This window comes from Clinocottus analis, unplaced genomic scaffold, assembly GCF_023055335.1.
Source record: "Clinocottus analis isolate CAN_PGR_092001 unplaced genomic scaffold, fCliAna1.0.p SCAF_8, whole genome shotgun sequence".
Taxonomy (NCBI): Eukaryota; Metazoa; Chordata; class Actinopteri; order Perciformes; family Cottidae; genus Clinocottus; species Clinocottus analis.
The window spans coordinates 17,566,284-17,593,766 of record NW_027176240.1 but is presented as its reverse complement, the minus strand read 5'-3'; the positions used below and the strand labels follow the sequence as shown (position 1 = coordinate 17,593,766).

Here is a 27,483-nt window from a genome sequence, read left to right as displayed (position 1 = left end):
CCCTATTCAGTTCGGATGATCTGTTTGCCACTCTGATTAGAAGACAGATGGTACAAACGCAAGCCAGCTTGAATATGTCATTGAGATCTTGGCAGTACATTCAAAAGGAGATGAAGAGGCCTGATATGTCACACAATAGCAACATGCAGTTTGGGTTTGTTATGATGATTGCAGATTGCATTTGACAGGCGTTGGTATGTTTTATGATTAGTTCCCAGTCACATATTTATATACCTGTCTGTTTTGCTTTTATTCTCATTCACTGTCTGTATGCTGCAGCTAAAACCCTTCAATGCCATACAATGCCAGCATTGCCAGTTCCAAAATAAATGTGTCTATGTGATGTAGCTTGTGCTTCCAGCCATCAGAGGCACCTAATCTTTGCCTATTTTCTCCAATACTCTGCTGCTGTACCAACATTTGCTCTGACAGCAGGGTAGTATAATTGACAATTGGTTCAATTCAGCTGCTATACATCTCATTTATTTTAAATGTCAGAAAATGGCTAAAAAGGTAAAGTTCTCCAAACAAACCTTCCTTTAAATGACAATGTTTCATTTGAAATAGAACTATTTAAAAAGCATATTGATCATTTACCAATACTAGTCAGAACGACTTATCTGTGCATTGTAACCTGCAGACTCAATACTTTGCAGAGATAAAAACAGGATATACTGTAGTATAAACGGGAACATAGCACTCCAAACTGCACTGCCCTTGTGCTTTTTTTAGACATTGCATAACAATGTTTCATAACCAAAATTCTGAAAACAGACAGGATGTTCATTATGTGATAAAGTCATTTCTAATTCAAATCCTGCAGCCGTTTTACGCAGAGATGCTTTCGTAACGGTGTGTGCAAGATGTTAGATAAAAATCTGTCATTTCCAGATTTCCAGATTTCTTTTAGTCTCTCTTTTGCTGTATGTCCACTTAAGAATATGGAGTTGACCCCATGCATGCAGCTGACATCCTGCATTTGCGATTTTTATCAATATCAAGAACACAATTTTGGGCATTTTGCAATTTTTTCAGTTCTCAACCTAGTTTCTAAGACAATGCTTTAAAAACACACTGGCAGTTGTTTTTTTTTATTCTATTTTAGTCACATTGGCTGGAAGAGAAGGGATTCAATTCAATTCAGTTTATTTTATATAGCCCAAAATCACAGGTACAAAATTTGCCACAGAGTACTTTACAGTCTGTTCAAATCAGATCAGGAAAAACTCCCCCAAATAAAGATAGTAAAAAACCTTTCACAGTGAAAAATGGGAAGAAACCTGAGGGAGAGCAAGAGAAAAGGATTCCTCTCTCCGGATGGAAAGGAGCAATAGATGTCATGTGATCAGAGCGAATAACGTGACGGAGTTACAGCCTATTCAAGTTAGATAATGAGTAGGCCTGGACCACAATCCAGATAACGACAATCCATGTCAGCAGAAGGAAGTAGAGAAATAAAAGAGATAAACCTTCAAATCAAACAGTCACACTGTACTTATATGATCTACTAAATCATCACATTTATCGCAGAACTATATGACTTCTCATTCTGTATGCTCATGAGAAATAGAAGGCTGTAACATAAAGGTATTTTGAAGCAAAATACCTTAAAGCCTGCAACAGTTTGACTTATGAGGTCGGACTGAGAAAGGTCACTCGTGAAGTCAAGTCTTTCACTGTGTGTCTTGCATTCTATTAAAATATTTCCACTAGATCAAACATCTTATATACAATTCTGGAAACAAAGTGCATCAAACCCCTTGTTTTTGTGTGTGCTCCAGTCGGTGAAAAAAATTGTGCTGCGTTATACTGCTGTGGTGATAAAAAGGAAACTACCAGCTTACAACATCCAGTAACGCCTGACAGCAATCAGTAAAATGTACATTTTACTAATTAATATACTTATCAAATGTTGAGATCAAAGTTCCGATGATGTGGATTATTTTTTTCTGCTTTTCACATACATAAAATATGAATAAATATATACAATACAGCATTGTGTCATCTAGATAATTCGCATATTTTATATCTGCAGTCCCACAGAGGCGTCATATGGGTTAGTCATGCTTCATGAAACTGTGGAAGAAAACTACTAAAAAAATACATTTGTATGGCGTATGTATGCTAGCTGTGTGTAATTCTGTCTGATAGGTGCACTGACAGATGCAGTGTCATAGTACAATGATATACATATGTAATGTGCATCTTGAAAATACTTTTATCATGAGATGCCATCAGTATAATCCAGTGGCGGGTTGTGGATTTTGTGGTGACCCTAACAGCTGTTTAACAGGGTTAGGGGGTTAACTGTGACTGTGAGCAGACTCCTTAACAAGCAGCCGTGCATGCGCTCTGTTGTTCTGCTCTTAGCCTTCTGCATGCTACTGCCGCAGCTGCAAGCTTCAGAGCTAAGAGCAGAGGAACACAGGAGCTGGGACATGTGCAATGACAAAATAAGCTCATAGGAAAAAATCATCATAATACATGTAGTGTATTTGTAAAAAATATTATATATATATATATATATATATATATATATATATATATATATATATATATATATATATATATATATATATAATAAAATAGCTATAACTATTATTTAAAACAACAAATTGTAATTTAAATGTTGTGATTCTGTTGTATAATCAATGTCCCCTGAATTGTCTGCATTATTATCAACTTAATGTCACCTAAAAAAATAGCAAGTTTGTCTGAAACAGCACGCATGATTAACCTTTGCTGAATGCCACTTATTTTATGCAAAATTTGTAATTACAAATTCTACATTTTTCTTTCCTATTCTTAAATCAGAGCTATGGCAGAGGACCCTCTGTTTAAAAACGGACTAGGTTAGCCATTGGCCTTTCAGGACCATGGTCAGCTCAGGAATCATTGACAACTTTAAATGGGAATAACGTCAGCAAATACAATCAAATATAGTTAAAATGCATGCCCACTTTAGAATAAATCTAAAAACTAAACTAATCTAAACTAAAAACATTTGGTTGGATTTTAGAAGCAAATCCAGTTCATGCCAATTGGATTATATCTAGCTTGCATATATGCTGTACGAGCATACACAATTACAACACAAATCATTTGGTACTAGTCTGTTATGTTTCCCATCAAATAGAGCCACGTAGGACGCAACAATGTATCTAACATTATTGAGAACTATCACTTTTCGATTTTTTTTCTTCTATTCGTTTCCTCTTTTAACGTGCATTTTGATTGGCTCTCCGATATGCTTCTAGCCAATCAGCCTCCGCCCGCTGTGGAGGAAGGAATAAATGCAAGATGGCTCCTCATATAAAAACAGTCTTCTGGGTCGCCCTAAGCGTGCTTCAAAATAACTCTTTATACCTTATTAGGTTAAAATATTTATCTGCGAAAGGTTCCGAGGGCTAACGTCAGCTATAGATTGGTGTGCTTATGGTATTCGGCGATATTTCATGGGAGAAGATACCGAAGAAACAAGGGGGATAACTTTGTAGCCATGAATTGGTGGTGAACTCCTCCGTTCGGGAGACCGAGTCGGGCTGGTCGGGAGCGCGTCGCCTGGGCCTCGGCTAGCTAGCGGCAGCTGCTAACTAGCTAATGACTTCATCTATCTGCTGTTATCTGCCGCATTGGAAGCCGTTAAACAGTGGGGAGAAACGCGTCTCAGGTTCCTGGTTTCCTATTGAATGTGGGGCGATAAAGGCCGTTCAATAAGTGACAATGGCTGTATCAAGGTAAGGCTAGGCTGCCTCCGTGGACGCTGTTTTCTTTAATCTGTCCAAACCAATTAACGTTCTTGAGCTAACCTGCTAATACAAGTTAGCTTTTGATTTGGCCAAGAACGGCGCGGCGACGGCCGACTAATGTTAGCCAGCGAGCTAACGCGGTGTAGCTTAAGTGCAGAAACACATTGTAGCCACTGTTCGCTGGCTCATAACTGAATTAGGACCAATGTTTACTGCAGGTGCGACGTGTCGGTTCACGATTAAAAAAAACAAAAAAATAATAATTAGAATTTCATGTTTTAGGACTCGCGGTCCGCTATTGATGCTCTCTCTCTCTCTCTCTCTCTCTCTCTCTCTCTCTCTCTCTCTCTCTCTCTCTCTCTCTCTCTCTCTCTCTCTCTCTCTCTCTCTCTGTGTGTAAACGGGTCGCGTTATAAAAGTGTAATTAGTCAAGATGGGTTCGTGAAAACCAGTTTTGAGAACACGAGAGTCCACTATTGGCGACCTGTGGAGTTCTGATGAGGGGTAACTTAAACAGGAACACTGTTTAAACAAATATGTCAACGTGCAGGTGTTCGTAGCCTGTCCTCGATGCTAAAGTTTGGTTACTCTTTGAAACCCTGTTAGAGATCAGGCTGCTTCTCTTCTCATAACATAGTGTTTTGGGATCTTCACTTGGCTGGTGTCACTTTGATTGTTGTGTTAATTCCATGTGGTGTCAATACGCTTCCTTTTTAGCAATGCAAATTCCTCTGGAGTTCAGCCTTAGTATTAGTGGTAACGCTAATCCACTCCACGTTTTATTAATAGGTAGCTAATGACCTCAGTGAAAGACCAGGCTCATTAGACTGGTTACCTTGGTGCAAAGCCAAATTAGGCCCGGGCAATTTGCTAATATAATAAAAACATTTAATATCACAATATTATTGACCAATTGCCTCTTGATATTAGTGCTTTTACGTCATCTTTACGCAATAAGATTTTTTTTAAATTTAGATAATAATCATAAGTAATGTGGTTGTGACTTAGTGGGGAAAGTAGTAGAAGAAACCGGTTCGTTTAGATAATTACATTGTTTTACTGTAAAAAAAATTGATTTTTTTTTTCCCCCATGCAAATAAATACTGGTGTGTTGTCTTGAAATAATTTGCCAAATAGCATTATATCTATCTTATTTTTTGCATTGGAACGTAATGAAAAAAGGTCATATCAATGTACACAAAGACATTAAGATACTGTATTGTGGTCCCCATCAGGTTTAGAATAAAGAAGTAAATGGTCCATGCACATTAGAGCATCAAACATTTGAGAAGAGAGACCTGTGTGTGTGTTCAGTGCCGCACATTGTGCATAATCCGTAAAGTTTCTGTTGACTTTGTTTTGTTTGTTGTCACTTGTCTTTAGACTCGATCGCTTGTTCATCTTGCTTGACACCGGGACAACACCAGTAACTAGGAAGGCTGCAGCCCAGCAGCTCGGAGAGGTGGTCAAACTCCACCCACATGAACTCAATAACCTCCTATCAAAGGTGTGTGTGGCGCGCAGTCCAAATTGTCTGTCTTGAGCCTCCATAAGATAATGTCAACTTGGGCATTTTTGACTGTCCCTGCACTCAAATGTATGGGATATTGATTATGTCCATCAGTGTAATTCCTGCTGGGCTAGATGTGACCTAAATTGAATTGTGTTATATGTTATTTTTCACTGTAACTGTTACAAACAGGAAGGGCCCGCCGATTTGCTGTTTTTACTTTTACTTGTCTCTTTCCTTCTCTCTGTACAGTTTTTATTTATATTATATGTGTAGAAGCCTACATTTTAAAATGTATTTTCTGTCGATTACTAGGTTTTGACCTACCTAAGGAGTCCCAACTGGGACACTCGAATAGCAGCAGGACAAGCTGTTGAGGCCATTGTTAAAAAAATTCCAGAGTGGGACCCGACGCCCAAGCCAAAAGAAGGTGAGTGTTTTCTGTCACATTTGATTGCCTTTAAAGGGATCGTTCAGAATATTTCCAAGGTGGCTTCTGTTAGGTAATTGGGTATGGGTGCACCCCTCTTTTGGAGAGGAAGACAGGAGTTACTGCACTCCTGTGAATGGGGGTAAGACACTGTGGGGGAAAAAAGGCCCACCTAAAAAGATTGTCAGTTTTAAGTGCATGCGAGGTTTCTGAAATGGAACTGAAGTTAAAGTGAAACGTATCTCTCTTTGATACCGTCAATAGAGTATTGTGGCTTTAAAGAAGTTTAATTTGTGATGTAACACATGGGTATGCATCTCATATAAAACTGCCTTAAAAGTTGAATTTTTAAGAAATTATGTAAAATCGAAAAAATTACCTCAGTCCCCAGAGTACCCTCTACAGTCGGTCTTCACACTAATGGGAATAGCATAATCTCACATCATGTAAAATATAACCCCAGACCAATCTACCAATGTTTTTATGAAAAGTTCACATGGAGACACCAAAACATCAGAAAAACATTTGATGCCTTCTCTTTTGTTTGATAAACAATAAAGTGATCTAATGATGAATACATCAATTAAGTGATTCAAGAATGCACCTTTTTGCCTCAACTGAGCGCAATTGGTCCAATCTCTCAGCAGGTTAAACCTTCACGTATTATATTTCAGTGTAACCAGAGTGTAGGCGTTTGTTTTTTTCACTTGACTGTATGATTTATAGAAATTGGTGTTTTGGGGAGATTAGCCGCAGCGTCTCAACTTTTATTTCAGCAACGGACCTTCTGTTACTTGCTGTACCCACAAACTCTAACTTATTTCCTATCAACTGTCCTATGTAGGCAAACAAGGCCAAAAATAAAAAAATCGGTAATTTAATCACGACTCATAAATACTTTGAATTGACCAAGGCTTTTCCTTTGTTGCTACATTAAGACTTTTTGATTCAATCAGTTTTATTGTATCGCAAACTGATAATACAACTATTAATTTAAGATCAATGATGGTACCTGTATTATTTAACAGAGTGCATCAGAAAGGTTTTTTAACAATTTTTAGTTATGAACAATAACATTTTCTTTTCTATGACAACTTGACAGTGTAAGATCTCCAGTTTCAAATACCTCCATTGTATAGACTATTCATTAAAAAATAGCGGTTTTGTTGGCTGAAAAACATAAGCTTACTCTTGATTGTTGGTGTGCACATAATCTAAATAAGTATTTGGAGAGACTGATGTGCCGTTTTGAGACTCCTGTTTCTTTCCTGTAGAGTCCAGTGAAGACTTGTCTCCAGAGGACTCTTGTGACCGGTTGAGTTTCTACCACTTTGATATCTCCCGTCTTCTCAAACACGGGGCCTCTCTGCTGGGATCTGCGGGGGCCGAGTTTGAGCTGCAGGATGAAACAACAGGTTTGTACTGTTTTTGTATTGGTTGCAATAAACTCCAGGCTCTTATACTCTTGATTAACATACATGCAACTAGAGGGGAAACACGCACATTATTACTGTGTTCATTCTTTATGTACACTGTGACCCGTGGGAAGTGACTTATTTGAGCCATGAATATTTAGTTATTAATTCGTCTTTGTCGGACTGAAACCATGGGGCAGCTTAAAATCTGAACCCTGTGTTTCAGTTATGAGCAATATTTAAAGTGGTGTTTTGTACAAGTCTTTTTAGTGAAATCAGCTACCGTATTTTTTGCACTATATGGCGCACTAGATTATAAGACGCACTGTCAATAAATGGTCTATTTTTTATCTTTTTTTCATATCTAACGCGCACTGAATTATATGGCGCATTAAGCGAGGGAACAAAAACAGTCAGATAAGTCAGTCAAACTTTATTAAACACGTTCACAATAACTCCACATTATTCAAATGAGTGTATTCACAATAACTACCAACCTTGTTCAGTTGTAACATGTAAAAAACACATTCTGATACCACTAAATTCAATGTTAGTGTCTTCACAAAAACCCCAAAAAATTGCTCATTACATGTAAAACACTTTTGACAGGTGCCATTTTGGGGTCCTTATACACACACTGTAATATTATGGTAAAGCACAGTATGTATTACCTACTCTGCGATGTCCTGGCTATGGTAGCCGTAATGCTGGAAGCGGTGTAGCTTTATAGTTTACCAAAGTCGTACTAAAACATTTTGACTTGGCGTCTTGTAGCACACAAAATCACTTAGAGGTCAGTAAGAAAACCAGAATTAATCCATATATATGGCTCTTCGGATTTTATGGCGAACTGTAGTTTTTTGAGAAAATTAAAGGCTTTTAAGTGCGCCCTATAGTGCAAAAAATACGGGAATTAAATAGTTGATGAAATTGTATCACAACCGGTTGAGAGTTTCTTTGGTCGTGAACAGCCCTAATCTTTGGATGGTCATTTGAAGTCCTGCGCTCTATTTTACCCTTCATTGTTTTCTGTGATTGGTATTAATTTTTGGTTTAAAGGTTTCAGGTACTGTTCCAGTATTTATTTGTGACCCCAGTCTTTATCGTGTGTGCCTCCCAGCTATATTTAGCTCCCGAATGTTGACATGCAGACAACCAGTATTCTTCACATAGCTACAATGTACTTGCTTTTAATGCTCTAGAGTTTTACCCTGATGTCCTGTCCTTTTTTTTTAAATTTTTTTTTTTTTTTTTTTTTTTAAATCTCAGGTGAGATGGACCCTAAAGAACGTCTGGCCCGCCAGAGAAAGCTCCTTCAAAAGAAGCTTGGTCTGGACATGGGTGCTGCTATCGGCATGGACACCGAGGAGCTGTTCAACGATGAGGACCTGGACTACACATGCCAACCCAGTGGTCTTAGAGCTCATGGAAGCAAAGGCACAGCTGGATCCAGTTCCTGCAACCTCATGGTGGGTCTCATTTTAAACTAGTTACCTTTTTTAATACAGCAAACTCATGAGGATGCACTTTGCGTCTATTGAGTCACTAAGGCTCTTACTGGAAGCTTTAGTCTTAGATGACTATTGCATTCAAAAATAGGTGAAAATAATCAGAAATGGGCACCTGTTATTAATGCTTCTGCCAGCAGTTGAATGCTGTGTGCCAATTCCATTAAAAATCAAGCTGCTTGAGTTGTCTTCTCTTTGGCCTGATAAAATAAATGAATAATTCCTTTCTCTTCCTCTTTTAATTTCGTCCATGGTATTTTTAATTTTCTTATGTGCTTTCAGTTTGTCTTGGATCTTCTAGGCCTTCGTGCCTTAGCTATTGTGAGGTGCTGCATGCGTGTCAAGTTAGTAGAAGGCAGATAATGTCAATATTTCAGTGTGATTCTACAATATAATAATCTCCTTTTTGTATGTCAAACACTGTTAATGATTGGCAGCTGCACTTGAACTGGCAGTGTATAGTACAGGTCTTCATTCACTGCAAGCCTGCTCTGCAGAATTGCCTGCATAGTATAAAATAATGAATAGGACTTGTGCATGAACAGAGAGGGACAATGCAGCAAGCCTAGAAGAAGCACTGTTGATTTTGGAGGTTTGTGGTGCTTTGAGCCAGAAAATGGATTCATCAAATGAGCCATTCGGTAATCTTGTCTACATTGTAGTGCGTCTGAGGATGTACGTATGCATGGAGTTGGACCTAAAAATGACTAATCCCCTCTGCTGTTTTTGTTCTCAACCCATTCAGGCTGCTGACTTGATTGACTCAGAGTTCCGGCCTGGCATGAGCAGTCGTCAGAAGAATAAAGCTAAGAGGATGGCTAAGCTGGTGGCCAAACAAAGATCCAGAGACACGGAGCAAAATGAAAAGAGGTAAAATTGCGCTTACTTGTACCTAAAAAATGTTTAGTTATCAAACACTCCATCTCTAAAAAAAAAAAAAAAAAAGATAATGACAGAACCAAGGAGAAACACTGGCTCTTAAACAAATTATTACAATTTGAAAGGTTTTTTTTTTTTTATTCATCCCATCATAAACAACCATATGAGTATTCCCTAGATCAACATACCTAAGATTTTAGTTTACACTATAATTTTTGACCCAATTCGTCTCGAAAGTTAACAAAAATAAAATGTTTAGGTAAAGATTGATTGCTTCTAATAATATGATTGCTTCTAATAATATGATTCACTTTAATTACTCCTTAAGTAACGACAGTTTTGAAGGGGAACCTGATGAGAAACGAAGGAAAACCACCAACGTTGTCATTGACCAACCGGCAACGGAGCATAAAGTCTTAATTGACAACGTTCCAGACAACTCCGTTCTTTTAGAGGAGGTGGGGAATCAAACACAAATTTACAACTCGCTGGTGTTGAGCCCTGGCCTTGTGGCTGATGTCTCATTGCTTTGTCTTTTTTAAATACAGGAGTGGCCTCTGGAGAGCTTCTGTGAGGAGCTCTGCAATGACCTCTTCAATCCGTCATGGGAGGTAAAAACAAAGTCTATTCAAATCGTAGTTGACCACAAGATTGTGTGCTGAGTTACAGGTGAACAGTGCAAAATGAATGTAAACAAGTTATAATTGTTTCGTTTGTGCGGTTGTTTCCAGATTCGTCATGGTGCAGGCACAGGTCTCAGAGAAATTCTCAAGTCCCATGGTGCTGGGGGCGGAAAGCTGGTGGGAAGCACTGCAAAGCAGGTACAGCCTAACTTTATCCTTAGGTTTGCTTTAACTTGTCTGTGAGAACTAAACGTGACGCAAACGGTCTGACGCTTTGCTGTAGATGTTGAGGCAGCATCAGGAGTGGATCGAGGACATGGTCATTCGGCTGCTCTGCGTCTTCGCTCTGGACCGCTTTGGAGACTTTGTATCTGACGAGGTTGGTCTTTTTTTGTTCACATTGAGACTCATGCGAGGTGAGACTTGCCGTGTAGGAATGGACATTTAACATGGCTGACCGCCTTACTCATCCATTATCATCCAGATAAATTGGCAAACCACTAAGTAGACTTGGTTAATCAGATCAATTCATGCTCTTTATCTATATGGCACCTCCCAATCCCATTGCCAGGTGGTGGCTCCTGTCAGGGAGACGTGCGCACAGGCACTTGGTGTGGCCCTTCGCCACATGAACGAAAATGGTGTTTCCATGACTGTTGACGTCTTGCTGAAGCTTCTAAAAGAAGACCAGTGGGAGGTCCGTCATGGAGGCTTGCTCGGGATCAAGTATGCCCTGGCTGTCCGACAGGTACCACGTGTTCTGTATGTATATGTCGAGCTGTTGATGAAGCGATATGGTCATGAATATCAATTGTGGAGGTGGGAGCATATCTGTTGGGACAAATAGCTTATTTTTTTATGTGGTCTGGAACTATAACTGCTGCTTTTGTGTCTCAGGACCTGATCTCTGTCTTACTGCACCGGGTGCTCCCTGCCATCACTGTAGGCCTACAGGACTTAGATGACGACGTCAGGGCCGTGGCAGCCGCATCCCTCATCCCTGTGGTGGAAGGCTTGGTGCAGCTACTGCCTAATAAGGTCAGATTAAATGGCAGTGCCTCTCTTTCTTTTTTTCTTTGTGTTTCTTAATGTAGATTGTGAAATTCTGTGGTTGTCTCTCAGGTGCCCTTCATCGTGAACACTCTGTGGGATGCTCTTTTGGACCTGGACGACCTCACTTCTTCCACCAACAGCATCATGACGTTGCTGTCCTCACTACTCACCTACCCGCAGGTCCGCCAGTGCAGGTCAGTCTCACAGAGGTTCCGACAGTAAAGGCTGCTGCCTCAAAATAATATTAATTCTTCGTTTTTTGTCTTAAGCAGAAAACCGAAAATACACTTTCTTAATGAGACAAATGAGGCCTTTGTCTTCAGATTCAAATATAAATTCAGTGGCCGCTTCATTGGCTACTGGAGTATCTTTTTCTCTTGAAGCTGTACTTTGATATAACTTAGTACTATAATACCTGCAGTTAGTCATGCAATTTGGTTATTTAAACAATACATTAGATTACTTGGGATTTGTGTTCCATGTAAAAATCACTTTTGACGCATGAGGTTGAATGGCCTTAGCGTATTGAGGTTGGTTCTGCTTGATTCGCATAAACGCAAACAACCAGACGACGCACGCCTACCACTGAGCAAACTTTCTTGACACACACAATTAGATGGCCACTGACTCTTAGAGTCTAGACAGAGGTTTAGTGTATACCCATTGTAACAAGGTGGTATTTTATTCAGGTTTTTTTTTGTTCTCTAAAATGATCGTCTTTCATGGCCCTTCTTGTATCCTGTCTACTCTAGCATGCAGGAGTCATTAACAGTACTGGTCCCTCGGGTTTGGCCATTCTTGAGACACACCATATCATCAGTAAGACGGGCAGCGCTGGAAACCCTCTTCACGCTGCTGTCTAAAGCTGATGTGGTAAAGCTGACTAAAAGCAATTGGATATTCATACATGTGGCAAAGTACTTATTTAATCTCATACAGAATTTAACAAAGTGTCAGAAATGCATACATTTCCATCTTTTTGTTCATAATAGCCAGTAGTTACTGTAGATGCTTTATAAAATTTAAATGCCGGCTATGTGTTGTGCCTGGTAGGGCAGTGTTTTATCTTCTTTTTTTTTGGTGTGTGGGGTTCTTCAGAACTGTGCAATGTGGATCAACCCCATCCTACAAGATATGCTGCGGCACATCTTCCAGTCCTGCATACTGGAAAGCAATGAGGAAATCCTTGAGCTGATTCAAAAGGTATGCTGTGTCACCCACACTTCATCTCAAGTGTAAAATGACTGCGATGGTTTAAGTTTAATGATTGGAACAAGTGAAACTAGACTGAAATTTCAACTAAGAACAAGTAATTGATCAAATTTCTAATATGTCTTATTTATATGATGACCTTTTTGGATTTTTCCATAATTTGTGACCGTGTGTTTTTGGGCAGGTGTGGATGGAGCTGCTGTCTCAGGCCCCGCAGCAGTACGTGGTAGCAGCCAGCTGTCCTTGGATGGGCGCCTGGCTCTGTCTCATGATGCAGGCCTCACAAATTCCCATAGACATCAACATGCTGCTGGAAGTAAAGGCCCGCTGCAAGGTTGGACACTTTCTGTATTCATACCTAGATTAGACTGAAGGGTAATACTTGCTTTATTGTTTTCAGCTGGTCACAGTTGTGTCGCAGTTTTGTTCTCAGATGCTCCACTCCGTCAACAATAACTGCTAATTGGTAGCAATTTTACTATTCTCGTGGGTGTGTGTGTGTGTTATATTTTTTCCTTTTCTTGTACCATGCAACACATCCGAGGGATAAAAAATGTAAATGAAAAGATCAGTCTTGTAACGTCAGTGTGACGTAACTCAGCACAGGAGCGCACACCTGCCGCAAGTCACATGCAACAGCAGGTTCATGCAAATAACGCATGTGACTTCAAGACATCACACAAAGCAAATTAACCTTGCTGAGGTTGCTAGGCGACAGACTGGCAGAGCGTGTGACGGTAGCGGCCCTGGCCTGTATGTTTGAGCTTTAGCAGCGTGAACAGTACAAGGAAAGAAATGGAAAAGTAACAGACGCCCCATGTTTGCTGGTTTGTTTAAATTAACAGAGATGAACTTCATACGTGTCCGACATTAGAAAATGGGAATCGCTTTAATTTTCAAACACCAAAATACATCTATGTGTATGTGCACATGTATTTCTACATATTATGTATCTGAATTAGGCAAATGTTTTAATTTAGTGCTTGGTACTTTGCCTGTGCAAAGCAACATGTATAATTCCACACAAAATGCATGTTTAGGTCCATTTCTTTTATGCATTTAACTGTAATAATGAATGTTGTGTTGATGCAACAGGATAAGGCTGGTGCAAAAGCCCGTCAAGGGACCATTCTGGTAAAAGAAACTGTTCAGGAGTACATAGCAGGTGCGGAGACGGTGACCGACGACCCACTGACGAGGGACTACGTAGTGGTCCGTTCTCGCCTTATGGCTGCCAAGTGAGTTTTAATTGTTGCAATCGAAAGCTAAAAAGTTAGCTGTCCTAATTTTGAAGTGAACTTTATGACTTTCTCTCCAAAAAAAAACAACTATCCATGCTCTCTCTTGTGTCTGTATAAACCAGATTGCTGGGAGCTCTGTGTAGGTGTATCTGTGACCCTCAGCTCAATGCTGCGTCTCAGGAGATCCGACCAGCTGAGTCTTTAGGCCAGCTGCTGCTCTTCCACCTCAATTCCAAGTCTGCCCTGCAGCGCATAGCTGTGGCTCTGGTGCTTTGCGAGTGGACCGCAATGCAGAAGGTGAAAAGGCTTGGATGCTTGAGTTTGTTATTTCAGTTTGGCAAACCAGAGCACCTTTTTGGATGCAATATGAGCGATTGACTTCTCCAATCTCTCCCTTTCAGGATTGTCAGGTGGTGTCATCGATGGTGCAGCCTCGTCTTCTAGCCATTCTGTCGGAGCACCTGTACTACGATGAGATCGCCATCCCCTTCACCCGCATGCAGAATGAGTGCAAGCAGCTCATTGCACTGCTGGCCGATGCCCATATAGACCTGCAAGACCGCCTTAATTGTAGCGTTTTCACAATTGATCAAGCCAATGACCTGGTAGGTGCAGCCACATGCATGCACACAAATAAGAAAACTCAACTGAATCCGAAACCTTTTCATGAATCAAATTTAAATCAAAGTTATAGGTTTTATTATTGGTATTCCACAATGTATAGACACCTTACAGAAACATGACTCAAAAACTGTGGTTTACACTGAAGGCTGACGTTTCTAGATATCTCTTTATTATGACTGGCTGAAATTTGGTTTATGTCAAGGTCTTAATTTCCTGACCATGACAGCATAATTCCCATCTTTAAAGGTCAATGAATTTTGCACTCTTTAACATTGATCCCCCATTCCAGCTATTCACATTCTCCCTCCTTGTTTCCTAGGTAACCGCCATCTTCACAGAGTCGACAGCGGGTTTGAACGTGATCTCCAATCAGTGGCAGGCACTGGACAGTAAACGACAGCAGGCCCAGGCAACGGTGACTGAGACAAACACCGAATGGCAGCAGCTACATCTGCGCGTTCACATGGTCACGGCCTGCGCCGTGATAAACCTGCAGGTGCTTCCCGAAAAGCTCAACCCACTGGTCAGGCCTTTAATGGATACCATCAAGCGGGAGGAGAACGCCCTCATCCAGGGCTATGCTGCATCTTTCATAGCCAAACTGCTGCAGCAGTGTGCTGGACGCTCGCCGTGCCCCAACCCCAAAATCATTAAAAACCTCTGCGCATCGGCCTGCATGGACTCGGCGGTCACGCCCTCATCTGCCTGCCCCGTTCCCCCCACACAGGAAAATGCAAAAGGTAAGAGTTGTTGACACTAGAGAATATTTTCAGTAAGTTTACTCGTCAACTACCAGCAGGATTTAAAAAAAAGTTTTCTTTTTTTTTAAAATTTGTATTTATTCTACTGACTTAATAATAAACTCACAACATAGTGTAGTATATTCTTAAAGTGAAGAAGGAAATGACATGGTGTCTTTGTTTCATATTTTAAACATACAATGGCATCCCAACAATCACATGTCTTATTGAACATTTTTCCCTCCTTGCTCATACTCATAGGCAGTGGGTTGGAGAAAGATTGCACTCATCACATGGTCAACAAAACCCAAGGCATAATCACTCTGTACCGCCATCAAAGGGCAGCGTTTGCCATCACCAGTAAGAGGGGGCCAGCCCCAAAAGCCCCCAAAAATCCCTCCACAGAGCTTCCACCTGGCAGCACCATCTGCACTGATAACGACGAGGTACAGAGAGCTAATGTCGTACATGTTCCTCACATTTGGATCAACGGGTTGTTTACCCTTTGGTTTTTTTTTTAATGTGATCCGTTCCCTTTTTTAGAGCAAAAAGCCTTTTCTTATTCAGAGGCGAGGGGCAGAGTTCTCCCTGACAACTGTTGCCAAGCACTTTGGTGCAGACTTCACCAAATCTCTGCCGTACTTGTGGGAGAACACAGTGGGACCACTGAGGACGGTCGTGACTGAAAATCATCAACTTGGTATGTTGATAGGGTTGATCAGATTTTAATCTATACACGAGAGTAATGGGTATTTTAATAAAGGGTAAACACGTCACCAAGTATTTATTGGCTTGCAGGGTTTTTGCCTTTTTTAATGGTCTGGAGCAGTGTAGGCTCATGATTCATAGCTTGTGATTTTGATGAAAGTATATGCTCAGTTTCAAGATTTAAATTTTTTATTTTTTTTGTATGATTACTACGTATATCAGATGCCTAAAAGTCTATATTGTTGTTGAGGTGTTCTGTTATCCATTATTTGTCAGACAGTTGACGTGTGGCCCATGATGGATTTATTAAAGGACCAATAAATATCGTTCACTTCACCTAAATTGACCAAGAAACTTGATTCTTCATATTCCAGGACTTTATATTTCAGGGAGTCCATAATGTATGTACTCTGAATCATTGTTCTCTATTGTGTGCTCTAGATAGGCCGGTCCAGCTGGAGAGGGGAGACGCTGCCGCTCAGGAACTGGTCAACTCTCTACAAGTGCTGGAGGTCATGGCTGGTGCTATGGCTGCTGAACTCAAGCCTTTGGTACGACTGCTCTGCCCTACTTCTATACCACCATTTACCGGAGTCCTCTCATTGATTTAAAATTCTAATTAGGTCATATGAAGACTTAACACTTTAATATTGTTCTTGATCTGCTCCTTTGGGCCGTCAGTGTCTGTTTCGAAATGAACGTAAAAGTATTGGGGGGGAAATGCATCTTAAACCAACTTTTATAACGCAAACAAATTCTTGAATGTTTTTTCTTTTTTTGCCTCTAGCTGCTGGAGCATCTCCCCCATCTGTTCACCTGCCTGCAGCACCCGTACACAGCGGTGCGTCATATGGCAGCACGCTGTGTGGGCGTGCTCAGTAAGATAGCCATGCTGGAGACCATGAACAGTTTCCTCGAGTGTGTCCTCCCCTGGTTAGCTGCTATCAACGACTGCACCAAACAGGAGGGTGCCATCGAGGCTTTGGCCTGTATCCTTCACATGGTGGCTTGACTCCATTTCCTTAGCCAGCACAATGGAAATGTGTTTCTATTTGTTTTGTTTTACTAATTTACTAAAAGCATAGACCTTGTAGTTGTTGCCGTGTCATTTCCACACAGTACTGTCCTTGACTAACCTGTCTCCAGGTGTCATGGAGCAGCTTGATGTGGACATTGTGCCCTACATTGTGCTGCTCGTAGTGCCAGTGCTGGGCCGCATGAGTGACCCCAGTGATAGCATTCGTTTCATGGCCACGCAGTGCTTTGCCACTCTCATTCGCCTGTTGCCCCTCGAGGTAGGAACCAACAAACGGATGCACATTTTTTTCATGCAAAGTTAAAAATCCCTGCAAATTGACTTAAACACTCACTGGCTGTTACACTAACAGCGCAATGTTGTTACCCAGCGCTTTGCTCCTAAGCGTTTCTTCCCTCTGTTGTCCACCAGGCCGGTATACCAGACCCCCCAGCTATGTCCGCTGACTTGATCCGCCAAAAGGCCAGAGAACGCCACTTCCTGGAGCAACTACTAGATAGTAGAAAATTGGAGAACTACAAGATCCCTGTTCCAATTAAGGCTGAGCTCAGGAAGTACCAGCAGGTGGGTGTCAGTTTTCAAGGTCCATTGAGTCTCTGCAATACCCCCTCAAGCAGCAGATAAATGATTCCATGCCTGTGTTTTTAAACAACTCCTGGGATACTTTAGTGTTTTGTGCCTGAGCTGCCTCTTCACCTTGAGTCTGATCAAGGTTGTTCTGTCAGATTCAGGGATGAGTGATTTTCTTTGCTGCAGGCTAAATGTAAAAAAAACAAAACGAGGCACTGACAGCAAATGGTTTTCTTGACAGAGTACCTTTTTTTTTAAAGCACTCAATGGAGATGGTGTATGTGTGCAGGTTCCTTCTAGAAATGTTGAAAGAGCTCAGCTGAGACCAGCCACCTATCCCTTTAATTAACTGAGTGGGGAAGAAGACCAATAGTATAGCAACTATTTAAATTGTCTAACGTACTGCTCAACTGTAACTGATTTAGAAGGAAATGTTGCCCTGAAACAAGCTGTCTTTCCAATGGATAGGCTGCTTTTATTGTCTATTTCAGTGTGTGTCTTTGTCATCTTGCAGGATGGAGTGAACTGGTTGTCCTTCCTGAACAAATACAAGCTGCACGGGATCCTGTGTGACGACATGGGCCTCGGCAAGACGCTGCAGTCCATCTGCATTTTGGCAGGGGATTACTACCTCAGGTAGTCCAAATATTGTTGTTTAACTCTGCAGCGTCAGCACGCTGATTGATCTCCACAGCCACTTAACCAACACTATGTTGTACCATTTAGACCCATCGGCACTCATACTATGGTTTATAGTTACATATTAATCCAAATCAATAGTATCTATTTTAAGCAGTTTATATGCTGATGTGTGAAATCATAGTTGGATATTAATATACTACGATATAGTATGTGTACTACTAAATCACAAAGTATTGAACTAGTGAATCACAATGTAAGGTGATTAAGGCATGCTTTGTCTTGTGATTTTAAGTTAATGTAAACAATTTGTAATGTAAAAACAATTCATATCCGCTTGAGACTGAATTATTGTCCAGTCTGCACCCCCCGCCCTTCCCCCCAAAAAATACATGAGCTGAAATTTAATAAGATGAATCACAAATACAAAGCAGTTGGTTTAGCTAAATTCATAGGAGAGAAAAAAAAAGTAGTGAATTTCCCTCAAATGTTGAGCTAAAATCTGGTGAATATTGAATAGTCTTGTATGATATGCTATTCATGTCTGACCTCAATTCCACATGCTGTGGAACAATGGACAAAGCAGGGGTTTGTCAGTTTCAGCGTCAACAGTGATTTGTCTCAGTTTTGTTCCTTTTTTTTAATTTGTATTTTTTTTTTTATTATAAAGTAAATGTAACTCAGCCTTCTGTATGTTTGTATTTTCAGGGCGCAGGAATATGCCAAGACAAAGGCCGCAGACAGCACACCCCTGCCCTCTCTGGTGGTTTGTCCTCCCACACTGACTGGTCACTGGGTGGATGAAGTGGGCAAATTCTGCACCAAAGAATACCTCAACCCACTGCACTACACTGGGCCTCCTACAGAACGAATGCGGTAAGGCTGAGTCAGATTTTAGGTGAAAATTCTGGTCAGCTTGCCAAGAATGATTTATCTCCTCATTCAGTTTTGAAAGTCTTAACGCCTTCAGCATAAATACAGTGGACTAAAGGATATAGTGCATGATAATTAATCCAAACTGACATAAAAAAAGTGCTGACTGTAATATACATTATAATACGGGTAGATCAAATCAAGCATTCTGATTGGTTGAGAGTGAATCACGGGTGGTAGTTTACGTCTTTGTACAAAATTTCTGAACCTAAGCAAAGATGTTCCTCTTTCTTTTCCAGGCTTCAGCACCAAGTGAAAAAACACAACCTTGTAGTAGCCTCTTACGATGTTGTACGGAATGACATCGACTTTTTTAGGTGCGTGTAATTTCATTCTAAAATATTTTTTTTTTACTTAGGAGCAAGGCACCTCAGGTTTTAACAAACTTTTTCTCTCTGGATTTCTATTTTTGTAATTGTTTTTAGGAATATCAAATTCAATTACTGCATCCTTGATGAGGGTCATGTCATCAAGAACGGGAAAACCAAACTCTCTAAAGCTATTAAGCAGTTGGCTGCCAACTTCAGAATCATCTTGTCAGGAACACCCATTCAGGTGAGCTCATAGCCGCCTGGCTCTTGAAATTGTTCTTGTTTACTCGTCGGAGCGTGACCAGTCTACATTCTCGTCTGTCCCCCAGAACAACGTCCTGGAGCTCTGGTCATTGTTTGACTTCCTCATGCCGGGTTTTCTTGGAACAGAACGACAGTTTGCCGCTCGTTACGGTAAACCTATCCTGGCCAGCCGAGATGCCAAAAGTTCCTCACGGGAGCAGGAAGCAGGTCTGTAAATGTTGCTGATTTCTATTGAAATACTGCTTTTCCTAACCTCCTCTTCATTTTTTACATTTTTATAAATTAAGACTTCAGGTTAATATCAGTTCCTTCCTCTCAGGTGTCCTGGCGATGGAGGCTCTACATCGACAGGTGCTCCCCTTCCTTCTGAGGAGGATGAAAGAGGATGTCCTCCAGGACCTTCCTCCTAAAATAATTCAGGACTATTACTGCAACCTGAGTCCTCTACAGGTACTTAGAGTACCACTGTAACTATTGCCAATGAAAAGTATTAGAGCCTCAGCTTTGCCTTTTTTTTTTTTTACCATTGCTATATTCTCGTGATTTGGTATATTTTACTCATTCTACCGTCTTCTTTTGAGTAAAATGAGCTAGTAATTTTATTATAGGCCAAGCATATAGGTTTAGTATGTACACTTAAAGCAGATGGGATACATGCTTGCCTAGTTCTTGCTTAAAACTGGTTTCCATAGGAACTACAGCTAGATAGTGACCAAACCTCTGAGTAACAACATGGTTTGCTTTCTCACACCCTGCAGGTTCAGTTGTACGAGGACTTTGCAAAGTCTCGAGCCAAGGCCAGTGTGGAGGACAGCATCTCTAATACTGCTGCAGGAGAGGAGGAGAAGCCTAAACTGAAGGCCACAGGCCATGTCTTCCAGGTGCTGGTTTCTGTCTGACACCATAGTTAAAGTGGCCTTGTTGCAATTCTTTTTGTCGTTGCGTTGCTTGGCAAACTATCGCCACCTGTTGATTAATAGAATGCATTTGGATTGTGTTTCACACAGAAGAGGTGCACTGGTTTGGAATGAAAACATTAATTGTTGGTACTTGTGTGTGCTTTTTAATAAAAAAAATGCAAATGCATCTCATTATGGTCATGCAGTAATATTTACCTCCGTTCTTTCAGGCTCTGCAATACCTGAGGAAGCTGTGTAACCACCCGAGTTTGGTGTTGACCCCGCAGCATCCCGAGTACAAACGCATTACCGAGCAGCTCGCAGCTCAGAGCTCCAGCCTGCGGGACCTTCAGCACGCACCCAAACTCTCTGCTCTCAAACAGGTAACGTGCAGGGAAGTCTTCTGGATCCGCTGCATCACTTCTGCTTGCGTCGACCACATTTTGGACTTGCCTTATATGTGGATTATATCCAATTATCCAATTATGTTTTCATTAAAGTAATATGCTTGCCTAAGAATGGAGTTAAAAGATCATGAACCAAAGACTTCACGCAGTCCCACGATTCTCGAAACCCATTTAACACGACAGTAAAACAAAAAGAAAAATTTAAAAAAATTCCAAACATAATTCAACACACACACCTTTATAAATGCTTGGGCACGCTGTTCTTTTTTTTATTTTTATTTTTTTCTAATAATCCTCGTTCATCCATTTCAGGTTTCTCGCCAACAGCTACATTTTACAAGATTACATTTGAACACATCACAATAACTTTGTAATTTACCATCACCCAATACAAATCTTCACAACACCATATTGTAACTCAATGCAACCGCCAAATGTTACCTGTTAGCGACGTTTTTTTTTTTTTGCCAAGCCTGCCCACAGGCTCTTAACAGCTAGTTGGCTCTCGAGCCCTGATCATTGACCCATGAGAACACAGTCTTGACCAAGATTGTTTGCCTCATTGAAACGCTATTCTTATTATTTTGCTTTGTCGCTCCACTGTAACGGTCGACCTCTCCCCCATCTCATGCTGTGGCTCCAACACGTTCTCTGTTCTCAGTTGCTGTTGGACTGCGGTCTAGGAAGCGGTGGAGGATCAGATGGGAGCACCGAGGCAGTCGTGGCCCAGCACCGTGTACTCATTTTCTGCCAGCTCAAGAGTATGCTGGATATTGTAGAGCGCGACCTTCTGAAAGCCAAACTGCCCTCTGTCACCTACCTGAGGCTGGACGGCAGTGTGCAGGCCGGCCTGCGTCACTCCATCGTTTCCAGGTCAGTGGGTTGAATTTATACAGTGTCTCCGGCCCAGAACGCCACCTCGCTTCCCCTGTTATATTGTTCAGTTCTTCCCTCTGAATCTTAGATTCAACAACGACCCATCCATCGACGTGCTGCTGCTGACCACCCATGTCGGGGGTCTGGGTCTGAACCTGACGGGGGCCGACACCGTGGTGTTTGTGGAACACGACTGGAACCCTATGAGGGACCTTCAGGCAATGGATCGTGCCCATAGAATAGGACAGGTACGTACAGCAGAACACACACAGCTACATAAACAGCTCTTGTAAACCACCGAGATCACATCCCAAAAACATTTACATTTGAAGGTAGTCAACATGTTGTAACTCAAGGCCCACTTCTGTGTGAAATGGGCTGTAAGGAACAAATTACATATTCTGCTCACTCATCACTGCCTACAGTTATGAATTTAGGTACCTGGTTGTCTCTCTCATCTCTTTCTTGTTGGACAAAACTATTGAATTCATAAGCTCATTTAGATACCAATTTTACCATCTTTTGTAAATGCCAAACTTTTTTTCCATTTATTCTAACCATTTGCCAGTACATCCTTGGCCCATTAAGTGGTGCGCTGAGGACCCGAGAATCCAAGACGGATGTAACATGTTCATCTGTTTCCTAGTTTATTAGTTTCCTCCCTTTTTGAGCAGCTTTGGATCGCGTGACACTGCTAGTCTTGTACCAAACCAGTGATGCAAAATGACTCAAGTAAAATTAAATTTACCCGTCCTCCATGTCCAATACCTTCTGTTTACACTCCTTGTTGTGTGTGTGTGTGGTATTCAGAAACGGGTCGTGAACGTGTACAGGCTGATCACACGGGGCACGCTGGAGGAGAAGATTATGGGTCTGCAGAAGTTCAAGATAAGCATCGCCAACACTGTCATCAGCCAAGACAACGCCAGCCTGCAGAGCATGGGCACGGACCAGCTCCTCAACCTCTTCAGTCTCGACAAGGTGAGACCTCTCAGGGTTTCTGCCACAAACGTGCTGAGAAACCTGTTGGGAAGTGGAGAGCTAAACAATGTCTTTTTTTATTATTTAAGTAAGGGGTTGACAGTCTGGTATAAATGTGATCTTTACCTCATGGAAACATTTAAGAAACAAATCTACCTCGCAATGTCAATGGTCACATAACTCTCACCCTCGTCCTGCTACCTGAAGCGAGCCTGGGCAAAAGCTAGAACTAGCATGTAGCATCTCGTAAAAGTGATTTTTAGAAATGAATGACACCGTGGCATTGCCTCACTAAACCGGGGGCAAATCCGCTGCCCAACTAATTAGCAAGTTGAGCTCTGACCACAATAAGGCCAGAAACGGATAATGACTGCTCATTATTACCAGATGTAAATGCAAAGGCCCGAGGATCAGATGTCATTATTCAGATACAGATCACATGCCCGCAGCTTATTATAGCAGAGGGACCCCACTTTGCCTGCCCCAGCTGACGTTGTAAGAAGTGATCCCACCTTTTTCAAGAAATATCACATTAGAATTCAGGGCCGAGCGGTGTCACAAATTTCACGTATTTAATGAGTGAGGCTGCTGTTTTAAACCATCTGAATGTGTTTGGAGCTGAGAGGCATCTGGGGTTCAAACTCGGGCTGCAACTAACAATTATTTTAATAATCTTTTTTTTTTTTTCGTTGTGGACAAAAAAAATTATAATTTTAAAGCATTAATTTGCGTTCTTGGAGTACAAAAACAGAACTGACAGTGCAAATTCAGTGCAAAAAATCTTAATTAAGAATTTATAAAAAATAAAGACATACAAATCACAAAACTTAACAGCATTTGTTTAATGTCAGAACTTGTTCTCCACACTCAGACATGCACACACAAACACACACTCGCACATGTACACACTCAGAACTTGAAGAACAAAAGATGACAATTACAGAAGTAACCACTCAATGTATCAACGGATAACTCACGGACTGTACGTTACCCAAATAAAGGTTATTAATTAGATATCGAACTACAAATCCCAGCAGCACTTCCTCTGCATGAAGCCACTTTATATCGGACTGTTGAACGCAGGTCTGTGTTCTGCACCTCAGAGGAGATATTTACGCGTTGCTTCTCTTTAAGCCCTTGCAGTATTTTAAAATGAAGACGTTATCTAACCCACAGCGCGGCTCAAACACAGGGAATGAAAGACTAGCTAGCGAGCTAGCGACAACGGTTAGCCTAGCTGCTACGTTATTGTACACGCAACGTGACTATGCAGTGACATAGAGAGGATACAACGGGCTGCACCAGAAGCTCCTGGACCTTCTGCCTGCTCCGCTCTGCTCCACTCAACTGTTTTGTTTAATACTCAAACATCTCCGCAACTTAATGAGTGGCGTAATAATCGCGTGACACAACAAATCAATAATGAAATTCGTTGCCAACTTTTTCAATAATCAATTTTTATCGATTCATTGTTGCAGCCCTAGTTTTTTTAATTTCTCATAAGATTAAAAAAAACTACCAGTCCAGTCTGCTTTAGGGGGAATGACAAAATGCTTATGTATCCTGAAAACACCATTATAAACTGTTTAACCCCGTCATGTTTGGCTGAACGGTCTTGTCTATGAACATGTTTCAGGGTGAGAAGGGGGAGCAGTCGTCGGCGACCTCAGAAAAGACCTCCATGAAGTCGGTGCTGGACGGGCTGGGCGAGTTATGGGACCAGCAGCAGTACGACACAGAGTACAACCTGGACAGCTTCATGCACTCCCTGCAGTAGCGCGCCACAACCTCCAGCCTCCATATGCTGGCCGAGCAGGACCTGGTCAGAGCGCTGAGGAGACTCTCTGCTGTGTTCTTTCCGCACCCAAGCCACACACACACATGCACACCCCACACCCATTAAACAAGGCAACTATAAGAAGTCACAAAAGGAGTAACAAATTTGCTTCAACAACAATGATATGTCCGTACACGGTCAGCTGACTCTTAATTCTTTGTTAAGGCTAACACCCTAGTTTTCAACGAGCCCTCTTTGACAGAATTTAATGGCATGATGATGCTGCAATCTGCGACGAACAGTGTTTAAATCACCCACATGAGTTTACAGCGACTTTATACAGCGCATCATAATCATAGTGGTCTCCTGTAGTGACGGCGTCAAGGGCTACTCTTAACCCCCCGCCTCCTCTTACTCCATTTCATCGAGTGTTAACTGCTTCAGACACCTGTACTTTCCTCCCATCTGCCCCACTATCACTCTTCTTCCCCCACCTTCATCACATCGTCTTAAAAGCACTGCGATACCCAGCCACACCCGTCAACACCTCTTACAGACACAAACAAGGGGAGCGGGCGGAGGTGAAAGCGACCAGCTCGCTGGAGGAGAACGCAGGACGTCATCCCGCTGCTCTGGCTTTTTGTAGCACGCTGGTGACCGCCGTGACGACAACTCCCATCCTCGAGAGGCTTTTCGCGGAGAAACACTTGGTGTTGAAATGTGGTGCGACGACAACCCGTGAGGAGAGCACTGCACTCGAAGCAGCATTACAGAGACTGAAATGGGGCCAAGCTGAAACTGGTACCTGAAGCTTGCCACCACTATTTTAACGAAAAGAAAACAATTGTACATATTCCTGTAATTGCTGCTTTTTGTTTATGATGGTGGAATTGGAATAAATTCTACAGACCTTTGAACTACATACTTTTCTTTTTTGCGTGTGAACAAAGATGGCCTTTAGATGGTGTGGTTGTACATCCAAGAAGAGTAATACTAATAAGACATTAGTCCTTTGATGCAAGTACTGCATACAAAAGGATCAATAACAGCTCTATCACAGCTTTGCTTCTTGAAAAAAGGCTGCAGCGGCTTCAGCTGCACTCGGTAATGCCGCCGCAGCCTAAAATAGCTAAAAATAAGAACCCTAGGTTTCTCTTTAGCACTGTATCTAGGCTGACAGTCAACGCTAAACCTCTGATTCTCTGCTTGTAAAACAGACATGCAAACCATTGATCCACAGCCACAATTGATGTGAGAACTGATATTATTGTGTTGGAAGTCGTTAAAAATGGATCACATCATGAAAGTGGCGTCACACACGTGTCACAAAGCGAGGGAATCTGCAGAGGAGAGCCCAGGCAGATAAACACAGGGCTGATGTCTGAATTTTTGGTCTTTATGTTTATAGTTCATTGTTGAAACACCTTAAAATAGGGTTTATCATTCAAAAACCTTCACCAATGATTTAAACTGAGAAATATAGTCATTTATGCATTATTATGCTGTGATTTTACTGGTCCGGCCCACTTGAGATCAAAATGGGCAGCATGTGGCCCCTTCACTAAAATGAGTTTGACACTCCTGCTATAGACCTTAGTGGCGGGCCGTCAGGGTCTTCTCGGCCTTCTCTGGTTGCCTAAACAATCACAAAGTTATAGCTATTTTATAATGTAATTGTTTTTTACAAACACACCATGTATTATATGACTTATTTTCTCATTGCTCAGCGTCTTTTTTTTTTTTGTGGGTCTGTCCCTATTCCTGTGTCCAACATGTTCTATCCTGATCCCAAAGATGAGATCTTCAGTGATTTGTTTGCAAATGATTTGAAAATATACATTTTTTTACAATCAACACTTGAAATGATGCAGGTACTTGCAAATGACACCATAGTACATGTAAACCATACTTTGGTGTTCCATGAACGCGTCGTGTATTGAGTGGGTTGGTCTGTGACAGTAACGCCCGGGACACTTTTCCCCCCAGTCCGCCCGTGATGTGGACTGTACGGCACTCACAGAAGGCCTAAGTCTGAAATGCACAGCCCGCCAATGATGGACCTCCAGTAGTAATGACTTCATGAACTTCTTCAATAAGTTTCTAACTAATAGAGGCCAGATTAAGAATCGGGGAAGGTTAGAGATCGGTCTAAGATCCTTTAGAAAGTAGTCGCGGTTTGTGACTTTCTTCATAATGATAGTTTGAGGACTTTCAGTCAGGATTTCGAAAGCATCATAGCACAGAGATGGTATTACAGAGAATTGGTATTAAAGGCACCACACTAAGGTTTTGTCAGTCCTATTCATCAGGTCAATCTCAGTTTGTATCTGTAAACGATGAAGCAACCAGCGTTGGTCACAGAGTTTTCACAATGTTCTGTGCGTGGACCAATTTAATTCACCTTTCTACAGTGGCGGGCCTTCAGGTCCTGCCGAGTCTTCTCTGCTGGCCTAGACAGAATCAAAGTTATAGCTTTTTTATAATAAAAAATAAATGAATGTATAATTAAAAGTTGTAGCTATTTTATGTCATTGTTTTTCACAAATACACTCCATGTATTTTTTTTTCTCCTATTAGCTTATCTTCTCATTGCATAGCTTGCCCCCTTGAGGCTGTTGCTCAAGAAGGTGAGTGGACGTCTGAAGCACACAATTGGAGACAATGAGGACGCAACTTTGCTGCTGAAGGGTGAGGAGGCGCGATCATCTGTTAAGCTGATCGCACTGTGATGAGCTGTTAAACAGCACAGCATGCGTAGTGACAAAACCCACGGCCAGCCACTGCCTTTTTATACACGCTTCCTTTCAGCAATATTATCAGAAAACACAGTCGCCACATGTAGGAGCCATTATTCACGGGTGTGTAACGAGTGTTTTACTGTGATAGTTTAAATACGGGGCACCGGTACGAGCAAGAGGGATTGACGATGCACGGGTGACGGGGAGATCAGACGGTTTTTACCGCTAAACTAAAGTGCTTCGTAAAGAGATCAAGAAGACAAGATAACATCATGTAACTGCCGTCAGTTTATAATTAAACGGGAAATAACACCCAAAGATAGAACAACGGCTGGACTCTTTTACTGTATCGGTGTGTGA

At 41.5% G+C, this 27,483-nt stretch overlaps 1 protein-coding gene across 1 annotated transcript; it reads left to right on the top strand.

Moving 5' to 3' along the window:
- Nucleotides 1-3,308: 3,308 nt before the first annotated feature.
- btaf1 (BTAF1 RNA polymerase II, B-TFIID transcription factor-associated) lies at nucleotides 3,309-25,296 on the top strand. Its single transcript, XM_068567291.1, has 38 exons — nucleotides 3,309-3,737; nucleotides 5,133-5,256; nucleotides 5,575-5,689; nucleotides 6,964-7,104; nucleotides 8,374-8,573; nucleotides 9,358-9,482; nucleotides 9,820-9,949; nucleotides 10,040-10,102; nucleotides 10,223-10,312; nucleotides 10,398-10,493; nucleotides 10,686-10,862; nucleotides 11,012-11,152; nucleotides 11,237-11,361; nucleotides 11,920-12,040; nucleotides 12,266-12,370; nucleotides 12,564-12,713; nucleotides 13,475-13,617; nucleotides 13,743-13,917; nucleotides 14,022-14,225; nucleotides 14,564-14,984; nucleotides 15,246-15,430; nucleotides 15,528-15,684; nucleotides 16,134-16,243; nucleotides 16,480-16,681; nucleotides 16,839-16,987; nucleotides 17,140-17,292; nucleotides 17,813-17,934; nucleotides 18,646-18,813; nucleotides 19,110-19,187; nucleotides 19,296-19,425; nucleotides 19,511-19,652; nucleotides 19,765-19,895; nucleotides 20,204-20,326; nucleotides 20,575-20,727; nucleotides 21,413-21,624; nucleotides 21,716-21,875; nucleotides 22,438-22,608; nucleotides 24,245-25,296. Exons 1-38 carry the CDS (start codon nucleotides 3,724-3,726, stop codon nucleotides 24,383-24,385), a joined length of 5,547 nt encoding a protein of 1,848 aa, XP_068423392.1. The 5' UTR covers nucleotides 3,309-3,723; the 3' UTR covers nucleotides 24,386-25,296.
- The last annotated feature ends 2,187 nt before the right edge of the window (nucleotides 25,297-27,483 follow it).